General features: G+C 66.2%; 1 protein-coding gene across 1 annotated transcript; it reads left to right on the forward strand.

The window, feature by feature from the left end:
- The first annotated feature begins 2319 nt into the window (after window positions 1-2319).
- CHRNA4 (cholinergic receptor nicotinic alpha 4 subunit) lies at window positions 2320-15837 on the forward strand. Its single transcript, XM_049650475.1, has 6 exons — window positions 2320-2401; window positions 3775-3926; window positions 6862-6906; window positions 7158-7267; window positions 11151-12528; window positions 15342-15837. Exons 1-6 carry the CDS (start codon window positions 2320-2322, stop codon window positions 15465-15467), a joined length of 1893 nt encoding a protein of 630 aa, XP_049506432.1. The 3' UTR covers window positions 15468-15837.
- The last annotated feature ends 1727 nt before the right edge of the window (window positions 15838-17564 follow it).

A 17564-nucleotide genomic window follows, 5' to 3' on the forward strand; every position in this document is an offset into this window, starting at 1 on the left:
CAGGGGCGTGAGGGAACACCGTCATCCCAAAAGGCTCATGTTTGCTGTGGGATAGTGGGACAGGGCAAAGGTCACTTCATCAGTTAGCGACAAGCCTGTTTATGGCTCGCCTTCCTCGATTGCCAGCTGAGTGTAATGATGATGTCTGCTTCACGGAGACGCTGAGGTAGTTGAAACGGCATTCCAGAAGGACCCAGAGCATGGCTGGCCTCTACTACTGACAAAGGAATGTGGGACTGACCGGGTCTAGACTGTCCAGCAGAACGCTGTTCTATTTGCTCTGGGACATGCAGAACAGGGGATTTCTCGAAATCAGACACAAAATCGGAGGCTCCGGACAGGTGCTCCCATCCGTCCACCGGCACTTGTCACACTCCCTGGTCCCCTCCCTGAGAGGGAGGCTCCAGGAGGTTCTAAGTGTCCTGGGGATGAGGTGGCTCTTGCCTGGTCCAGGTGAGACACGGGTCAGCCGGGTGGAGGTGGGGGGGTCTGAAGCACAGCCCTGTGCTGGGCTGGGCAGTCCAGGTTCCCCAGAGGGCAGGCTTCCCTTAGCTCCAGGAAATGACAGACCATGGGGTGCTACCAGGAGTCTGTCTCAGTAGGGACACAGGCCAGTCCTGGGACACACCATGCCCAAGGACTGAAGGTCCGGAAGCCAGGCGGCCTGGGCTGGAAACCCTCTGCTGGCCGGATGAGCTTGGGCACGTGGCCTAACCTGTCCGTGCATTTACCTCTGGATCCGGATGCAAGGACAGCAAGAATCCACCTCACAGGGTGTAATGGGTGACAGCTCATCACCTCTGAGACTGGCCACTGACCAGGGCTGAGCCTTTTGGAAGCTCTATTTGTAGGCAAGTGTGGGAGAGCCTGCAGAGAGCTCCCATGAGAAAAGCCCCTGGAGGTCTCAGAGCAGATGTGATGAGCTGTGCTGAGCTCAGCCTGGGCTCAGAGTGCAGGTGGGCTGGGGGGCAGGGGCAGAAGAGATGGGGGAGGGGAAACCAGCTGGGAGGGGCAGGGGGAGATGGGGGAGGGGAGCCCAGCTGGGAGGGGCAGGGGGAGATGGGGAGGGGTCAGGGGCCCTTGGGACCATCGCCTGTGTCTGTCCGGGTGGGGAGAAGCGGAGAGGGCTCCTGACAGACATTCTGCCCCCTCAAGGGCGGGCTCTAGGCCAGAGGCTCTCAGTGGAGTCTCTTCTCCGGTGTGGGGGCTCCGGGAACTCTGCACAGGGATGGCCGCCGGCGCCCTCTCCTCACCACGACCCGGGTTGTGTGGCACAAAGCGACCCCTCCCAACCCCCTCCGGGCCCCTGCTGCGGGTCCGCGGCCACCTCGGCCCACTTGGGGGCAGACCCCCTCCAGGGCACGGGGCACGGTCGCGCCAGGCACCTCGGTTGCGGCTGACATTGTCCACGACCGGCCCGCGGGCGCCGCTGGACTGTCCTCCAACCACCCCGGCCGAGACCCTCCGCCGCTGTCCGTGGCGCGCGCTCCAGGCCGGATCTGGAGGCAGCAAAGCGGCTTCGCCTGGGGCGGGGGCGTCAGGGTCCTTCCCTCTCCCCAGAAAGGCGGGCCGGGACGCCTGGGCTCCCCACTGGACGCTTCCCGGTCGGTCCGCGGGGGACAGGCTGATAAGGGGTGGTCCTTCCCGAACGAACGCCTCGCTGGGGAAGAAGACAAGGGGGTTGTGATTTCTAAACTGCGAAGTGGGGCGGGGGTGATGGAGTTAACCGGGCGCGAGCGGGGCGCCCCGAGCCCCTGGGTGCACGTCCCCCATCCAGGCAGGCGGCGGGGCGCCAGGATTGGGGACGGGGTGGGGGGCGGGGGTGGAGGTCAGCGTGTCTCGGTCCCGGAACCAGCCGGTGGCAGGATCCCCCAGTCGCACGCAGTGACTACGGGCCCCCGCCCCTGGCTCGGGCACGTCCCCGGCCCCGGGTGGACGACGGAAACTTTACCCCGGGGCTGGCCGAGCGCAGCCTCCGCGCCCCCTCCCGGCCGGTGGTCCGCTCCCCCCACCCGCCCTCCTCCCCTCACGTCCTCGCCCGCTTCCCCCCTCCCCCCCTCCTCCCCCTCTCCCTCCTCCGTCTCCTCCTCGCCGGCTGGAGGCGGGCAGGTCCGGGCGCGGCCGCGCCGCCGAGCCCACAGCCCCGCGCTCCCGGCCGGGTCGCCGCCGCCGCGCCCCGCGGGAGGAGCGGCGGAACCAGGCCCAGCGGACCGAGCGGCCCGCGCGGCGCGGGGGCATGAAGTTGGGCGCGCGCGGGCCTCGGAGCGGGGGCGCGGCGGAGACGGGAGCCGCCCGCGTCTAGAGCCCGCTCGGTGCGCCATGGAGCTCGGGGGCCCGGGGGCGCCGCCGCCGCCGCTGCTGCCGCCGCTGCTGCTGCTGCTGGGGGCCGGCTTCCTGCCCGGTAAGTTTCGGGGCGCTAGACAGGCCCCCCTTTCGTCCAGTTCAGGGCGGCCTCGGCTCTCCAGAGCCAGAGAAGGGGAGGCTCCTGGCTGCGGTCCCGAGCCGCGGGTGCGCGCAACGGGGCAGCGCGGAGGCTCCCCCACCCTAGACGCAAAGGCTGTCCTGCGGTGCGGACCGAGCGGGGCAAGGAAGGAGTTAACTCGCCCTCGAATGCGGGAGACAGGTTTGGGTGGGGGCGGGGGCTGCTGTTTGGGGAGCTGGACCCAGAAGCTCCAACTTAGGTAAAGAGAGGCGGGGCCCATCTCTCCCCCTCTTTATCCATTTGGCCAGATTTTAATGCAGACACCCCCATGCCTGCTCCTGATTTGGGGGATCAGAGCGGTGGCTCCCGCCCTTGACCGCACCCCACCCGCACCTTTTCTGCTCCCCCAGGCTCAGTGGGACAGCCTAAGTCCCAGCCCCCTCCGCCTTCCCCTCCCCCCACCCCCTGGGCATTCACCTTGTTATTCATAGGTTGGTGCGGGGAATTGAAGCTCCTGGCCTCCCCCGTGAGGGGTGGGCTATACCCTCCTGGTCCAAGGGACCAGGAAGAATAAGGTGGGGCTGGGGAGCTCTGGACTGAGAGTGAAGGGTCCCGTTGGTCAAAGACCGACCTAGGAATGTTGGTGGACCCCCTTTTCACATCCTGTGTGTGACTTACAGGTGAGCTGGTATCCTGTTCCCCTCCCCAAATCCCCTTATGATGCAGTGACCCCAGTGCAGGCGCCCAGGAGAGACAGAGAGGTCCTCAGATCACAGACTGGTCAGCAAGGCTGGGCTGGGTCAGAGTGGCCCCTCCCAGGAAGCAGAGTGTGTGTTGGGGGGGGTGGGTCACCCTTGACTCATGGAAGGCAGTCTGCGTGTCTGTCCAAGAACACAGGGTGCTGGAGTGGTCGTCCGGGTCTGGGTGATGATAACTCAGGGTTGCTGGCAGCTACAGGAAGCAGGCTGTCCGTCCCCCCCCCCTTTGGACGGGTCCCCAGTGTCCTGGAATCCTGTGGTTATCCCCACCTTGTGTTTTCAGAAGTCTGCTAGTAGCTGGAGATGCAGCCCCTCCTTCCGGAAGTCACGTCTGGCAGGGAGACTTACCCCAGTCAGCTCTTACCAGATCAGTTGTCTGTTTTGGGGGTACAGTGCAGGGTGCTTGAGGGGTCTGGAAAGGCTTCCCTGAGGAACTTACACTTTTACCCAGAGGGTAGGAGTAGGGCAGGATGTGCAAATGTCCTGAGGTGGATGGACCTGGAAGGAAGCCGGGGCCAGGTGGGAGGCCGGAGCGGGCAGCCGGAGGGCCCATCATCCTCCGCCCCTGAGCTGCACACCTTCCTGTCCCCACAGCAAGCAGCCACGTGGAGACCCGGGCCCACGCAGAGGAACGGCTGCTGAAGAAGCTCTTCGCTGGCTACAACAAGTGGTCCCGGCCCGTGGCCAACATCTCGGACGTGGTTCTCGTCCACTTCGGGCTGTCCATCGCACAGCTCATTGACGTGGTAGGTGCCGAGGGGGGGAAGCGGGGAGCGCTGGGCCTCGGCCGTCACACATCGCAGTGGGGGTTCTGCCTGAGGGGCGCCCCTGCGCCCCAGAGGAGGCCGGCCTGGCCGGGGCGCCTGGAGGGGCGGGGGGCTGCCGTCTGCTCTCCGTGCAGGCCGCGTGTGTCCAGCCCCGCCAGAGTCCCACACACTCGCCCTTGTGGGGGAGCCCGGAGGAAAGACGGGTTTTGTGCACCCCCACCCGGAGCTTTGCTCCCCGCCGCTCCCCATGTGGGAACCCACAATGCCAGAGTGTCAGCAGCAGGCCGGGGCCATGTCCTTCAGAAGCCAAGAGCAGAACGCGCCTCTGGGGGGTGGGGGCACTTGCCCCGGCTGCGAGTGGTGAGGCTGCAGGAGGTTTTGTGAGTTGAGGGGCCGGGAGCTTGAGACGCGACCCTTGTGCCCCCTGGTCTAGGAGAGCCCCGCTACCCACTGGTCTGGAATACGGTGTCCCAGCAAGGCTCGGACAGGTTTGGGTGCATTTATCTTCCTGGTTAGGGACCGAGGAGGCTGCTGGGGTGGAGGGGGAGCTGGGGGTCCGGTCTCCAAATGGTCACAGCTCTGGAAGGGCAGGGGCATCCATTTGGGGTCGGGGCCCATCCTGTGGGGGAGATCTGACTGGGTAGTGTGTTCACGGGGGTGGGGGCCCAAGTGCCTTGGGGGGGAGGCTCCAGCCCGGCCAGGAGGGGGCCTCGGGGAGCTTGGCTCGCTCACCACGAGGGGGCCCCGGGCCTCCTGATCCCAGACTGGTGCCGTGTGTATCCAGTGGCCACCGGTCTTTTCTCCCGTGACGTAGAAAGGCAGCCTGTCCGGCTTCCTGGGCAGCGTCTGAGAGGCTTTGGGAAGGGGGGACAGAAAGGGCTGTGTGCGGGCCCTGTGGGTAGGGAGACCCGGTCAGTCTACCTGTCTACCTCAGCGGTGTCCAGACTCGAGGCTTCCGGCCTCCTGGAGCCAGACCTCAAACTACGCCTGCAAAGTGCTCCTGGCTGAGGCGCTGGGCTGGTGAGCCCGCGGAGGTCCCCAAACGTGGGCAGAGGTGGCCCTTGGCTGCCCGCCGCTTCAAGTTCCGAGCCGGACCGTCTACCTGGGTTCCTCGGGGCACCACAGAGCCTCGGCTCCCAGTGCCCGGAAGGGCCTGAGGCCTGGGGCACATCGGCTCCAGTCCTGGTGAGGGACGTGCCTGGCAGGATGAGAGGAGCCCCCAGGCTCCTCTGTGTGCACCAGAGCCGGCCCGGGGCACGCCTGCACACGCGCGTGCTGATGAGCGGCCCGGTGGCACACGTCTGGGCCCCTCTCTGCCCAGCCCCTGCAGGGCTCATGCATTGGCTGCAGGGCTGTGTCTGGGCAGGGCGTGCTCATGTGTGTGGGCTCACACCTGCAGGAGAGCCAAGGAGTCCCTGGTGAGGAAGGAGGCCAGGCCCTGTCACCTTGAAGCTCGTCCTGAGCCTGGGGAGGTCGGGGGGTGGGTTGGACGGGGTACAGCAGGGGCAGGCTGTCCGCCGGAGGGCAGGGCAGGACTGGGGCCAGGCAGGGGCGTGATGGGCCAGGCAGCACCGGGCAGGACCGTGCTACCGAGGTCATTGGACATTGTGCCCAACACCGGCTCCAGGGCCCGCTCGGGTCACACTTGGATGGGGGGGGACAGCCCTGCTCAGGCGGCTGGGTGGCCTGCCCCGGGTGGGTCTGGGGGAGAGCAGGATCAAGGGCAGTGCCTGGGGGCGGCAAGGGACACGGTCCCCTCTCCCTGAACTAGCCGGCTGGGAGCTTGTCCCCCGGAGAGGCAGGTGGACAGGGGCCCAGGCCTGAGCCTTTGGGGACAAGAGCCCACCCTGACCCTCGTCCGGGCACCGGACACCGTTCTGGTTTGGTGATCCTTCAGATTTCTTTGGTTTCAGCGGTCTTTCCCACTGGCCTGTGTGTTCCTGGCACAGGGGGTTGTGGGGGGGGGATGTCAGGCCATCGCTGGGTGCAGAGAGCCTTGCTCAGACACTGCCCCCAGCACCCTGTGCCTCTCTGCCTGGCCCCCTGCCCTCGGGACCCTGTGGGCAACGTGCACTCTGAGGGGGTCCTCCCCGGACCTTGGGCAAAGGGCCCACCTGGGGCCAGCCCCCTCCTAGGTGTGACCCATGGGGGCTGGGATGTGCTGTGGCCCACAGAGGCGGCATCAGTGCCACAGGGCTCAGTGTGAGGCCCCGGGACTTCCCGTCCCAGACCCCCGTGTGCTGCACGGACCCCCGTCCCTGCTGCGCTCCATCACGTGTTGGGGTCTGACGGCCCAGAGGACGGTGCTCCCCAGCAGAAACGTGGCAGATGGCCCCTCCCCACAGAGGGCCTCTCGCACAGAGGGCCTGTGCGAACCCAGCTTGCTTTAATGACAGTCGGCCGGAGGCGCAGGCGCCTGGTCACCTAGGACACACCTGCCCAAGGGCGGTCTTGAGCAGCTGGGAGGGTGGAGCACATTGGCAGGGCCCCCGGAGGGCGGCTGTCCTCCAGCAGCAGCCTGGGAGCCATCACACTTGCCATGTCACACATCTGCGTGGCTGGGGGAGCACCAGGCCCTGGCCGCCTGAGAAGTCAGGCAAGCCTTGTCCCCACTCTCCTTCTGGGAGGGTTCAGGGTCCTTGTCCCCACATTCGAAATCCCCTCGGGCTGACCGTCCTGGGCTTGGTTGCCTCCAGGGATGGGGCACTCACTCCTTCTGAGGTTGCCTGCTTCCTGTGTTCAGCACAGGCCTGTCTTTGTGGGTGAGGAAAATACTCAGGGTCCAGAGAGTGGGGGGTGAGGGGGAGAGGGGGAGTAGAGAGAGAAGGAGGAAGGGGGAGGGAGATGGAGAGAGAGACAGGGAGGCTCCAGTCACCCAAGGGAGTTACAACAATGGCCCTTCTCTGTGTCCCAGGATGAGAAGAACCAGATGATGACGACTAACGTGTGGGTGAAGCAGGTAGGCGAGTGCGGCCCCCTCCACCCCTGGATCCCCCCCCCCACACCCCTCCCTGCCTGTCCCTCCTCCCCTCCTCTTTCCCTCTCCCCTTCCCCCTCCCCTCCTCTTTCCCTCTCCCCCTCCCTCTCCCCTCCTCTTTCCCTCTCCCCTTCCCCCTCCTCTCCTCTTTCCCTCTCCCCCTCCCCCACACCTCTCCCCCACCGCCCTCCCCCTCACAGCGTGGCTTCCCCCCCACCTCCCCCTGCCCCCAGGAATGGCATGACTACAAGCTGCGCTGGGACCCTGCCGACTACGAGAACGTCACCTCCATTCGCATTCCCTCCGAGCTCATCTGGCGGCCGGACATCGTCCTTTACAACAAGTGAGCCCCTGGGAGGTCGGCGGGCAGGGGTGCAGGTACCTGCGTCCTGGTGCCAGTGATCCAGGCCATCCAGGCGCGAGCAAGAGGCGGTGGCCTGTGTGGGCCCCGCTGTCGGGAGCCAGGGCTGAGGCCTCTGGAAGGGAAGGGGGGTGAGCAAAGCAGGAGACAAGGGCCCTGGGGGCTCTGTCCCTGCCTGGACCAGCTCCCCCCCCCCCCCCTGCCCCAGTCCTGCCCCGGGGCGACTGCAGGCCCCAGAGCTGCCCCCCTGCCGGCCGCACTCACTGTCCCCAGCCGGGCAGGTGGTCCCTTGCCACGCACACAGCCGCCCGGCCCAGCTCGGTGTCCCCAGTCCACCTGTGCGGTCAGCCTTCCCAGCACCGGCACCTTCACGCTGCTGAGCGAGTGCCCCCCAGACGCCTCCCCGAATCTGTTCTTGGATGTGGCTGTTCTGTGCCAGGAAGCCGGTGCTTTCCAGGCACGGCCGTGGCAGGGGGTGGGCTCCAACTCATCCTTTCCCGGGACCCTTGCAGGGGGATCCTGAGCCCGGGGCAGCCCGACGACGTCCTCCTCTGTCCCCGTGTCACTGCTGGGTCACAGCTGGGCTGTTGGTTCGGCTCAGGCCGGGGCAGCAGCTCCCACAGCAGTTACAATTACGAACAAAGCAATGGCAGCACTTAGCTCCCTGCGGACCCCTGCCCTCCCCACTGCCAGACCCCAGTGGGCTGTGGTACAAAGCCCCTCCCGGGCCCCCGGGCAATGGGCCTGACCTATAAAACGTTGCTATTTGATTAAGAACGATTGGGCTCCTTTTCCAACTTAATTGATTCCAGTAATAACAGCGGGAGAGCTGGAGGGTTCTCCGAGATGCATTAGAGGGGTCAGCTCCGTGAGGGGAAGGCTCTCTCCGCAGGGCACGGTCCTCTGCTCTCTGCGACCAGCCCCTGCCGCCACCCCAGCCCTCCCGGGGTCCCCGGTCTGCTCCCCACACCCCTCACCCCAGGACCTAGCACCACACCGTCTGAGTGGCGGATTCAGAGGATGCGCACCAGTGTCAGCGCCCTGGGCCCCCAGGGGAGCCTTCATGCTGTGGTGACACCAGACCCTCCCTGGGCAGGACGTGCTGGCTGAGAAGCAGCTCTGGGATCTGTACACACCCCCCGGGACTGCAGCCCAGGATGGGGCTGCACTCAAAGTCCCTCCTTGTTTCTCCTCCTTCCGGGTCCCTGGGGGAGGTAGCGGGTGGACCCCCAGCTTCTCTGTGAGGCTGTGGTCGGCACAGAGGCTTTGTCTGCGCAGGGCTGCGGTGGTGGGCGAAGAAGGGTCCCGGAGCCGGTGGCCGATGGTGTCCAAGCCACGGCCACCAGGAGGGCTCGTTTCCAGGGGCAACGGGAGGCCGCTGACCAGGCTGCTGTCCACTTGAGTGTGGCCGGGTGGTCGCCCTGGGCCACTGGGTGAGGGGAAAGAGGGGGGGCAGCTTTCTGGTAGCTTTGGGGAATCCCCTCGGTTGGAGGCCGTGCTGTCTGTCCACTTGGGGGCTTCTCCATGCCCTTGGGGGCAGAGTGTCTCGCAAGGCCTCTTACACACAGCACCACACGGATGGGGGTTCGCGGGGCCTGGAGCGGGGGGCCCGGACAGGCTGGGACGGCGCCCCTGCTCTGCCGTAGAACGTGCTCGGGCTCTGCCCGTCCAGTCCCGACGTCCACGCCCCTCGGCTCCCCGGAGGCACAGCCCTGCTGGACGCCTGCCGTGGAACCAGACACCCCTGGCACCGGGCCTCGCCCCTGCACCGTTGGGGCCTCGGGGCCGGGCCGGGAAGACGTTGGACCCTCCGGGCCACCTCCTGAGAGCCTCTGCTTCCTCAAGACGCGGCCAGGCTGCTGCACATCAGGGAGCATGTCCACCCGCAGGCCCAGGCCACAGGTCCAGACGAGCACGGCCTCCTGGGAGGCGTCTCGGGGATCTGAGCCGGGGCTGGGCCGGGCCAGGAGACGGGGGCCTTGCGGCTGGGGGCACGTGGGGGCGTGGCCGCAGGGGCCAGCGGGCGGTGTCCCAGGAGAAAACTCTGATCCTGTCTGTGGGCATCAAAACCCAGAGGCCTGGGTGCAGATTCCCGGTTCCTGGGGTTGCTTTCCGTGAACTTCTGGAACATTCCCTGCCCTGCCTGGAGGATCAGGGCTTCCGGGCTCACGCCACCGACTGGAGCCTCTGATCTCCGTGCAGAATGTTTGCTGAGTGGCGCTGGTTCATTTGCTCTGTGCCTCAGAGGGGCAAGGCTTTGGGTTTGGAGGGATGTTGCCGAGGGAGGACAGTCTTGCGTCATCCTGCCGGGGAGGGAGCCTCAGCCCCAGGCCAGCGTCCAGCGGCCCCCAGTGGAAAGCCCTGCCCCTCTTCGTGGGGATGCAGTTGCGGGTCTCCATCTGCCACCGACCTAGACGTCAGCTAGGAAGGGTCACGGAGGTCATGGGATCGGGTTGGCGCCCGCTGAGAGCATGGGGGGGTCTCTGAGCTGGAGGCGGGGGACGGGGAGGTGTTCACTGGGGCTGCGGGCTTCTGGGCCCGGGCTGAGTGCACCCGCGGTGGGTGTGGGAAGCAGGGGTGTGGGCCGGCACGGAAGGCTGGGCTCTGAGCCCTTGGTGGGCGCCTGACCCACACCCGGGGCTGAGCAGCTGGTGTCGAGGGTCTGGGGTCCGCCGGCAGCTTCTCCGGCTGAGCTGCTGTGCCAGCAGGTTGTGGTGAACCCCCACCTCCACGGTCTTCGAGCCACTGTCCTTGGGGCTCCGTGGGGCCGTGGGGAGGTTCCCTGCCAGCCCTTCAGAGCCAAGCCTGGGGCTGCCGCTGTCCCCACCTGCTCGTGGCCACCACGCCTCGGGGAGACTGAGGCCAGGAGAGTGGTGACACTGGCCGGGGACGCTGCTGGCAACCAGGGGCTTCCAGCCACAGAGGAGAGCAGTGCCGACTCCAGGAGCCGATGAGGTTCCTGGGCCCCACTCCACACTCGCCAGGCACACTCGTGGAGACAGTGAGGCAGACGCTGCTGTCTGGGAAGCCTGGGGTCACAGACAGTATCCCCCCCGGCCCTGTTCTGTGCCCACTCGGCCTGTGGGCAGGAGCCAACACCCGCCCCCGGCCAAGGGCGAGGCAAGAGGGCGGATGGCCAGGGCCTGGCCCTGTCATCTCCTGCTCATGTGGCCTGGGGTCCTCGCCTGTGCAGGAGGGGAGTAACCTCACCTGTGAGTTGTGGGGGTAACAGAGAGAGAGTAGCAAAGTGCCCAGCGGTGCGGGCACGCCTGGTCTGGGGCAGGAGACGGTGACCAGACAGGCCCCCGCCCCACTTGGCCCAACCCCCTAGGTGACCTACAGGGGACCAGGCCCAGTCCCCCGAGACCCTGCGGAGTTCTGTGGCCTGGTGCCCGCAGCCATTTTCACGTCCGTGCCGTCATGTGCACGGGGTGTGGGTGGGGGCCAGGACCCTCTGAGGAGCCGTGCCCTTTGCCCTCCGCCCTGGGCCGCGGGGAGGGCCCCCCTCGCCCTCACACCGGGACGGGAGCTCCCCGACCTCGGACCCTTGCAGGGACCTGACCCCCCTTTAGGCTGCCCGCGGGCCCTGGCCCAGACTAGTTCCTGGCTCCAGGACAGAAACGGACCGGCTGCCAGGCCCCCTGCCCCTGCCCCGGCGCAGGGCCCCCTCCCTGCCTCTCCCCCCCACGGTGTCACCGTCAAGCCGCGTGTCCCCCCAGGGTAGGGGTGATAAGCTGAGACAGGTGGCTGACCACGATGCGCCCCGGGGCCACCAGCCCCGCCCCGCCCTTGGGGGGGGGGGGGGGCGCGCCCGTGAGCCGGGAGCAGTGCCGGGGGGGTCTCACGCCCCTCTCTTCCTGCGCAGCGCGGACGGGGACTTTGCGGTCACCCACCTGACCAAGGCCCACCTCTTCCACGACGGGCGGGTCCAGTGGACGCCCCCGGCCATCTACAAGAGCTCCTGCAGCATCGACGTCACCTTCTTCCCCTTCGACCAGCAGAACTGCACCATGAAGTTCGGGTCCTGGACCTACGACAAGGCCAAGATCGACCTGGTGAACATGCACAGCCGCGTGGACCAGCTGGACCTGTGGGAGAGCGGGGAGTGGGTCATCGTGGACGCCGTGGGCACCTACAACACCAGGAAGTACGAGTGCTGTGCCGAGGTCTACCCGGACATCACCTACGCCTTCGTCATCCGGCGTCTGCCCCTCTTCTACACCATCAACCTCATCATCCCCTGCCTGCTCATCTCCTGCCTCACGGTGCTGGTCTTCTACCTGCCGTCCGAGTGCGGAGAGAAGATCACGCTGTGCATCTCCGTGCTGCTCTCGCTCACCGTCTTCCTGCTGCTCATCACCGAGATCATCCCCTCCACCTCCCTGGTCATCCCGCTCATCGGCGAGTACCTGCTCTTCACCATGATCTTCGTCACGCTGTCCATCGTCATCACCGTCTTCGTGCTCAACGTGCACCACCGCTCCCCGCGCACGCACACCATGCCCGCCTGGGTCCGCCGGGTCTTCCTGGACGTCGTGCCCCGCCTGCTCTTCATGAAACGGCCGTCGGTGGTCAAGGACAACTGCAGGCGGCTCATCGAGTCCATGCACAAGATGGCCGGCGCCCCGGGCTTCTGGCCCGAGCCTGAGGGGGCGCCCACCCTCACGAGCGCAGCTCAGAGCCAGGGCCCCTCGCCCTCCTCGCCCTCCCCGTCCTCCCGCGGCCCCCTGGACGAGCCGGCCAAGGCCCAGGCGGCCTGCAAGCTGCCCTCGGACCGGGTCCCTGCCCCGCAGCCCTCGGAGGCTGAGAACGGGAGCCCCTGCCCCTCGCCTGATCCCTGCCACCCGCCCTCCGGCACCCGGGCCCCGGGGCTCGCCAAAGCCCGGTCCCTGAGTGCCCAGCACGTGTCCAGCCCCGCCGAAGCCGCGGAGGACGGCGTCCGATGCCGGTCTCGGAGCATCCAGTGCTGCGTTCCCCGAGACGATGCCGCCTCCCAGGCCGGGGGCCCAGCGGCCGGCTCCCCCGCCTTTCTGAAGGCCAGCTCGGCCGAGCTCCCGCCTCCAGACCAGCCCTCTCCGTGCAAGTGCAGGTGCCAGAAGGAGCCGTCCCCAAACGCCGCGCTCAAAGCCCGCGGCACCAAAGCCGCGCCCCGGCACCTGCCCCTGTCCCCGGCGCTGACGCGGGCCGTAGAGGGCGTCCAGTACATCGCAGACCATCTGAAGGCGGAAGACACAGACTTCTCGGTAAGTTTCTGCCCATGGCTGTGTCTGGAGGTGTCCCTGGCTGGACAGACGCTCTCTGCCTCTCTTTCGTCTCCGGAGGAGGGAGCGGCCAGGGAAAAGTCCGAAGGCCGGGGCCCAGACCCGGGCTACTGAGCTCTGGGACGCAGGCACCTCGAGCCCCGACCCTGTCCTGCTCTCTATTCCCTGAGCATCTGACGTTGGCGGGAGGTCCCGGGGGTGGCACTGGGGCAGGTGGCCCAGAGCGTCTAGCGGAGAGTGGGCCGCAGGGGCGTCCTTGCCGTTCAGGACACAGGGATCCTGCAGACAGAAGGCAGGCCCAGGACGTCTGGGCGCTATTGCTGGCCTCCCTGTCCAAGCGGGGCGTGCGCTTCTGGGGAGGAGCTGGGGGTGGCAGGGCCCCGGGGCGGAGGAGGAGGAGGAGTAGGGAGAGGGAAGGACTGGGGTCTGGGGCACAGCCCTGCCTCTTCGGCCAGCACCCCACATGTCAAGCTGGGAGTCGTGGGCGAAGGGGCTCTATCGCTGGCCTGGCTACGAGGACCTGGGGACCCCGGGATCCCAGCTGTGGAGGAGCGCGGTCACCGGCAGGGATCGGAGGGCGCCCTGACAGTGTCCCCAGCCCCTCTGCTGAGTATCAGCCCCTAGGGCTGAGATAGGACTGCCACGCACCTGTTGTGCTCGGCTCACGAAGGAGAGGTTACTGGATGTGCCCGGGACGCCCAGCTGGTGGGCACTGGGCCCAGGGACGGGCCATCTCTGCCTGACCCCCACCGCTAGGGAACGTTCCTTTTTCCTTGTAGTGATGCTTGTCCACCCGTCCCAGCTCAGACTTGGCTGAAATCTCAGGACCTAATGTAGCCAGGAGTGAGGTGGGGACATCTGCAAGGTCAGAGCACAGGCAGAGGAAGTGAGAGGGGTCTCCGGCCCTGGTCAGTCTGCTGGGCCACTATTTGCTGGTCAGCCTGGGGCCTGACCTCTGCCCTGCCGCATTGACCTTGCCCTTGTCAACTGTGTCCTGCCCGCCGGTGCTGCTGCTGCCGTGATGGGGATGCTGCTGTCCCTGCCTGCACCTTGGGTAATGGCCCCTGATTGTTTATGGGACACGTGTGGCCCCAGGACCATGTGCCCCATGGCTGAGTGAGCCTTGGAGAGGATCAGGGGTGCTGCCTGCACAGCACATCCCCAGTTTCCCAGGTACCCTGCTGAACCTCAAGAGGCTGTGAAGCTGTTCTGGAGGTTTCCAGAAGTTTCTGCCCTGGACCCCATTTTGCTGCCAGCTCTTAAAGAACAGATGGTTCCCTAACTCGATGTGGGGGTCCGAGCACTGCTGGGGGATCCGAGCCCTGGTGGGGAGTTGGAACACTGCTGGGGGTGGGAGCACAGCTGGGGGTGGGAGCACTGCTGGGGGTCTGAGCACTGCTGGGGGTCCGAGCTGGGGTCCGAGCACAGCTGGGGGGTCCGAGCAGTGCTGAGGAGGGACTGATGCCGTTAGAAGTGGAACCAGAATCCTCAGGGAGCCCAGCGGCTGGCGGTGCCTGTCTGGAGGGGGCCTGGCCCGTCCTTTTTCCGCATCGCGGGTCTGGCTGCCACGACCTGGTTCTGGTTTGGGAGCATCGCCAGGCTGCCTTGACGAGGACGGGCCTTGGACGCTCTGGGCGGCTTTGTCCGCGAGGGCCTTTCATCCGCAGGATGGGGGACGGGTGCGTGGGGATCAAAGACAAAGCGGAGGTGTGTGTGTGTCTCAGCCTCCCTGGAACGGAGGGTCCCGGATGGACTTCTTATTTATAAGTGGCCTTGCTTGCCCTCCGGCTTCGGTTTGCTTTGAAACCCTCAGGATGTCTCTGATGACTTGAGAAATCAGGGCAGAAAATGGCAGTGAAGGGCCCTCTGTACCCTCCACACCCCAGAACGAGGGCTGAGCCCACCCCTGCCCAGGCTGCCCACCCGCCCAGCCCGCCACCACTTGTGCCTCTCGGAGCCTCTGCCCTGGGCTGCCCTCTGTGCCTCGGGGTCCCCACCTGTGCGTGGACAGCACTGCCTCCTTTCTAAAGGTGAATGGCCGCAGGTGACGTGCCCTCTGGCCTCCGTGTCCGGGACCTCCCCTCAAGCCAGGGCATCCTCACCGCCTCTGAGGAGCCCTCCGCTCCTGCTGCCGTGCCCCACTCCGAGCCTGCCCGCAGTGCCCTGGTCTGCCGTTTTCTTGTCCCCCCCACTCCCGCCCAGGGACCTTAGAGACAGAGCTAAGAGACCCCGTTGACTCAGGAGCGCAGCTGGCCTGTGAGCACCGCCCCTTAGAACAGGGTGGGTGGGAGTGCAGGGCAGCTGGGCCTCGGCCGTCGCCTTCTGGACGTGGTCCACTGCGGGGGAGGCCCCCAGGGTGCTCCCGGCCCTGGCCCTGAATAGCCGAGGCATGTGGGCATCCCCTCTCTGGGCCTCACTTTCCCCATCTGCAAAATGGGGGCGCACCTGATGCTCTCCATGGTGTCCATCCCAGCTTTGGTGAGGTGAGAGCAAACGTCACCAGAAAGTAGCGTGGCTGCTGGGGTCCCAGAGGCTCTCCACCTTCCTGGCCCTGGGGCTTCTGGCCAGGCAGGTGAAGTCAGGTGGGCCAGAGCACCAAACCCCAGGCCCGGCCTGCAGGATGCGTCTCTGAGCCCCTCCTGCTCAGCTCAGCAGGCGGTCACCCTGATTACCTGGGTGTCCAGGAGGGGAAATGGAGATCCTGCCGGGAAAAGTACCAGGTTCTAGAAGGTTTTCACTGCCTGGAGGCCTGAGGGCGGTGGGCTGGGAGTGACCACACGCGTCTGTGTTTGCAGGTAAAGGAGGACTGGAAGTACGTGGCCATGGTCATCGACCGCATCTTCCTGTGGGTGTTCGTCCTCGTCTGCCTGCTGGGGACCGCGGGTCTCTTCCTGCCCCCCTGGCTGGCCGGCATGATCTAGCGGGACGGGGGCCAGGCGCCCGCAGCTCCAGGTCTGTGCCTGGCTGTCCTAGGGGTTCCTCAACTGCGTGGGGTCACAGCATTTGCCAGATTGTCCCCCTGTTTTCTGCCTACTGTGAGACAGCCTTGGAAAGGGTCACTGCACCCCGGGGGAGCCGGTGCTGGCTCGGTCCTGCTGAGACCTGCCTGGGGGGCGGCCGGGCTGGAAAGGACGGCTAGGAAATGCCTGTTCTTGTCTGGAGGGCGGGTCACCGCCTACGTCTTATTAAAGTTTATCTGGAGCATGGTGACACGTTGGCTTCCTGCCCAGGACACGCGTCCGACCAGTCAGCAAGCAGCTAGCAGTCCCGACTGTCCCGAGGGCCACGACCTTCCGCCACTGTCAGCCCCCAATTCCCCTCACCCCTGTGGGATCACGGAGGCCCGGGCATCTGCGCGACCCCCCCCCCCCCCCCGCATCCTCGGGCCGGCTCTCTTGGCCCCCGCAGAGGCCAGGCAGCAGACTCTGGAATCTCATTTGCCAGGGGTGGGTCCAAGCAGGGATGCTTTGTTTTGTTTTATTCTGGGTAAATTAGTGATAATGCAAGTTCTGGGCCAGCGTGCGGGGGAGTCTAGCGACAGGCGCCCCATGGGCACAGGTACCCTTCGCACCAGGGACTCTGGACATGTGTCTTCCTGGGGTCCTGGGAAGTCCTGGGCAAGCATTTGCAGACTCCCAGTGGACACGGGTAGTTGTGAAGGTCCCAGAGCAGTGTCCAGTGTCCGGGGTCCCTGTCCGGGCTCTCCCTGACCTCCTGTGGGTCCCCTCTGTACACAGCCCCTTGGGAGACCCTCTCTGAAGCACAGGCTCGGTGGCCATGGTGAGGGTCCCCGAGGACAACTTGCCCGGGCTGACTCTGGGACCCTCTGCAGTGTGGTCCCAGAGAAATGTCCTATGTGAGGGGCCCCCACAGGCCTCCCAGCCCTGGTTTTCATCCCGCGGCCGGCACAGCCGAGGAGCCATAGCTGGGGGACCCGGTGTCATCCCCCCCCCCCCGCCCCAAGGCGACGTCAATAGTATCCCCGTGACCCTGGGGAAACGTTGCCCCGGGGGGGCTTGGGGGGGCACGTGCTGTCCCTGGGCTCTCCCTCTTTCTCCGGAGCCCTTAGGCCCCGAGTGCCGGGGAAGGGGGGGAGGACAGTGTATTCAGAGGCCACCCGGAGGCCAAGGAGTCTGTTCCTCACGTTGATGGTCAAAATTGTACCTCTCAGACCCCCTGACTAAAGGGGTGCCGTGTGGCAGGTAGGAGCTGGGCCTGGAGCCCCGCCTGGCCCGCGAGGTCTGGGTCCAGAGGTACTTGGCGGCCTGGAGAGAAGAGTCACGTTCGGAACCGAGCACAGACCAAGCATCCGGTCCGAGGACTGGTCGCCGCCCAGGCCCGGTTGCTGGTCCCGGTCGGCCGTGGTGCCCGGGCACAGCCACACCCTCACCCGCTCTGTGAGGAGCCTGTGACGCAGACCCTGACTGGGGCCGGAAGGTCCCCGCGCCCAGGAGCGGGATAGAGACCCGAGGTTCTGAATGTCCCGCCCCATCCGCCTGGCTCTGACCGGCACCTGCCCGCTGGGGGCCGTCTGGGCGGCCTTCCGCAAGAGGCAGATGTCACATGTAGTGCCCTCAGTCCTTACAGAGTCGGACCCGGCTCCAGATGTGCGGCGGTGGTGGCGGGAGGGCCCTGGCGCTGGCCCAGCCGCGGACACTCGTTTCTGGATCAGGAGAGACCGCGGAGCCGCTGGGACGGAGACGCTGCCTTTCCCTGTTTTTGTTTCTTTGTTGTGCTTTTTTGAGACTCAATAAATAATGTCAGAAAATCACACACAAAAACCTAAGTACCGGGTTCCCCTCACGCCAAATGAGGGGACGACACACACTATTTTGTGGTATTTGCCTCCAGGGTTTTGCTTTTTGGATCGAGGCAGATTTCACATGTGACCAAAGTGCACGATCTCAGCCCTCACCTCGGGGAGTTTTACCAGACGAGACACCAAGGACCCGGGAGTCCGCTCCACACTGAGGGCACCACAGTCGCCCGGAAAGCCCACCGGGCCCCTTCTGGTCGTG

The sequence above is a fragment of the Panthera uncia genome (assembly GCF_023721935.1).
Source record: "Panthera uncia isolate 11264 chromosome A3 unlocalized genomic scaffold, Puncia_PCG_1.0 HiC_scaffold_11, whole genome shotgun sequence".
Lineage (NCBI taxonomy): Eukaryota > Metazoa > Chordata > Mammalia > Carnivora > Felidae > Panthera > Panthera uncia.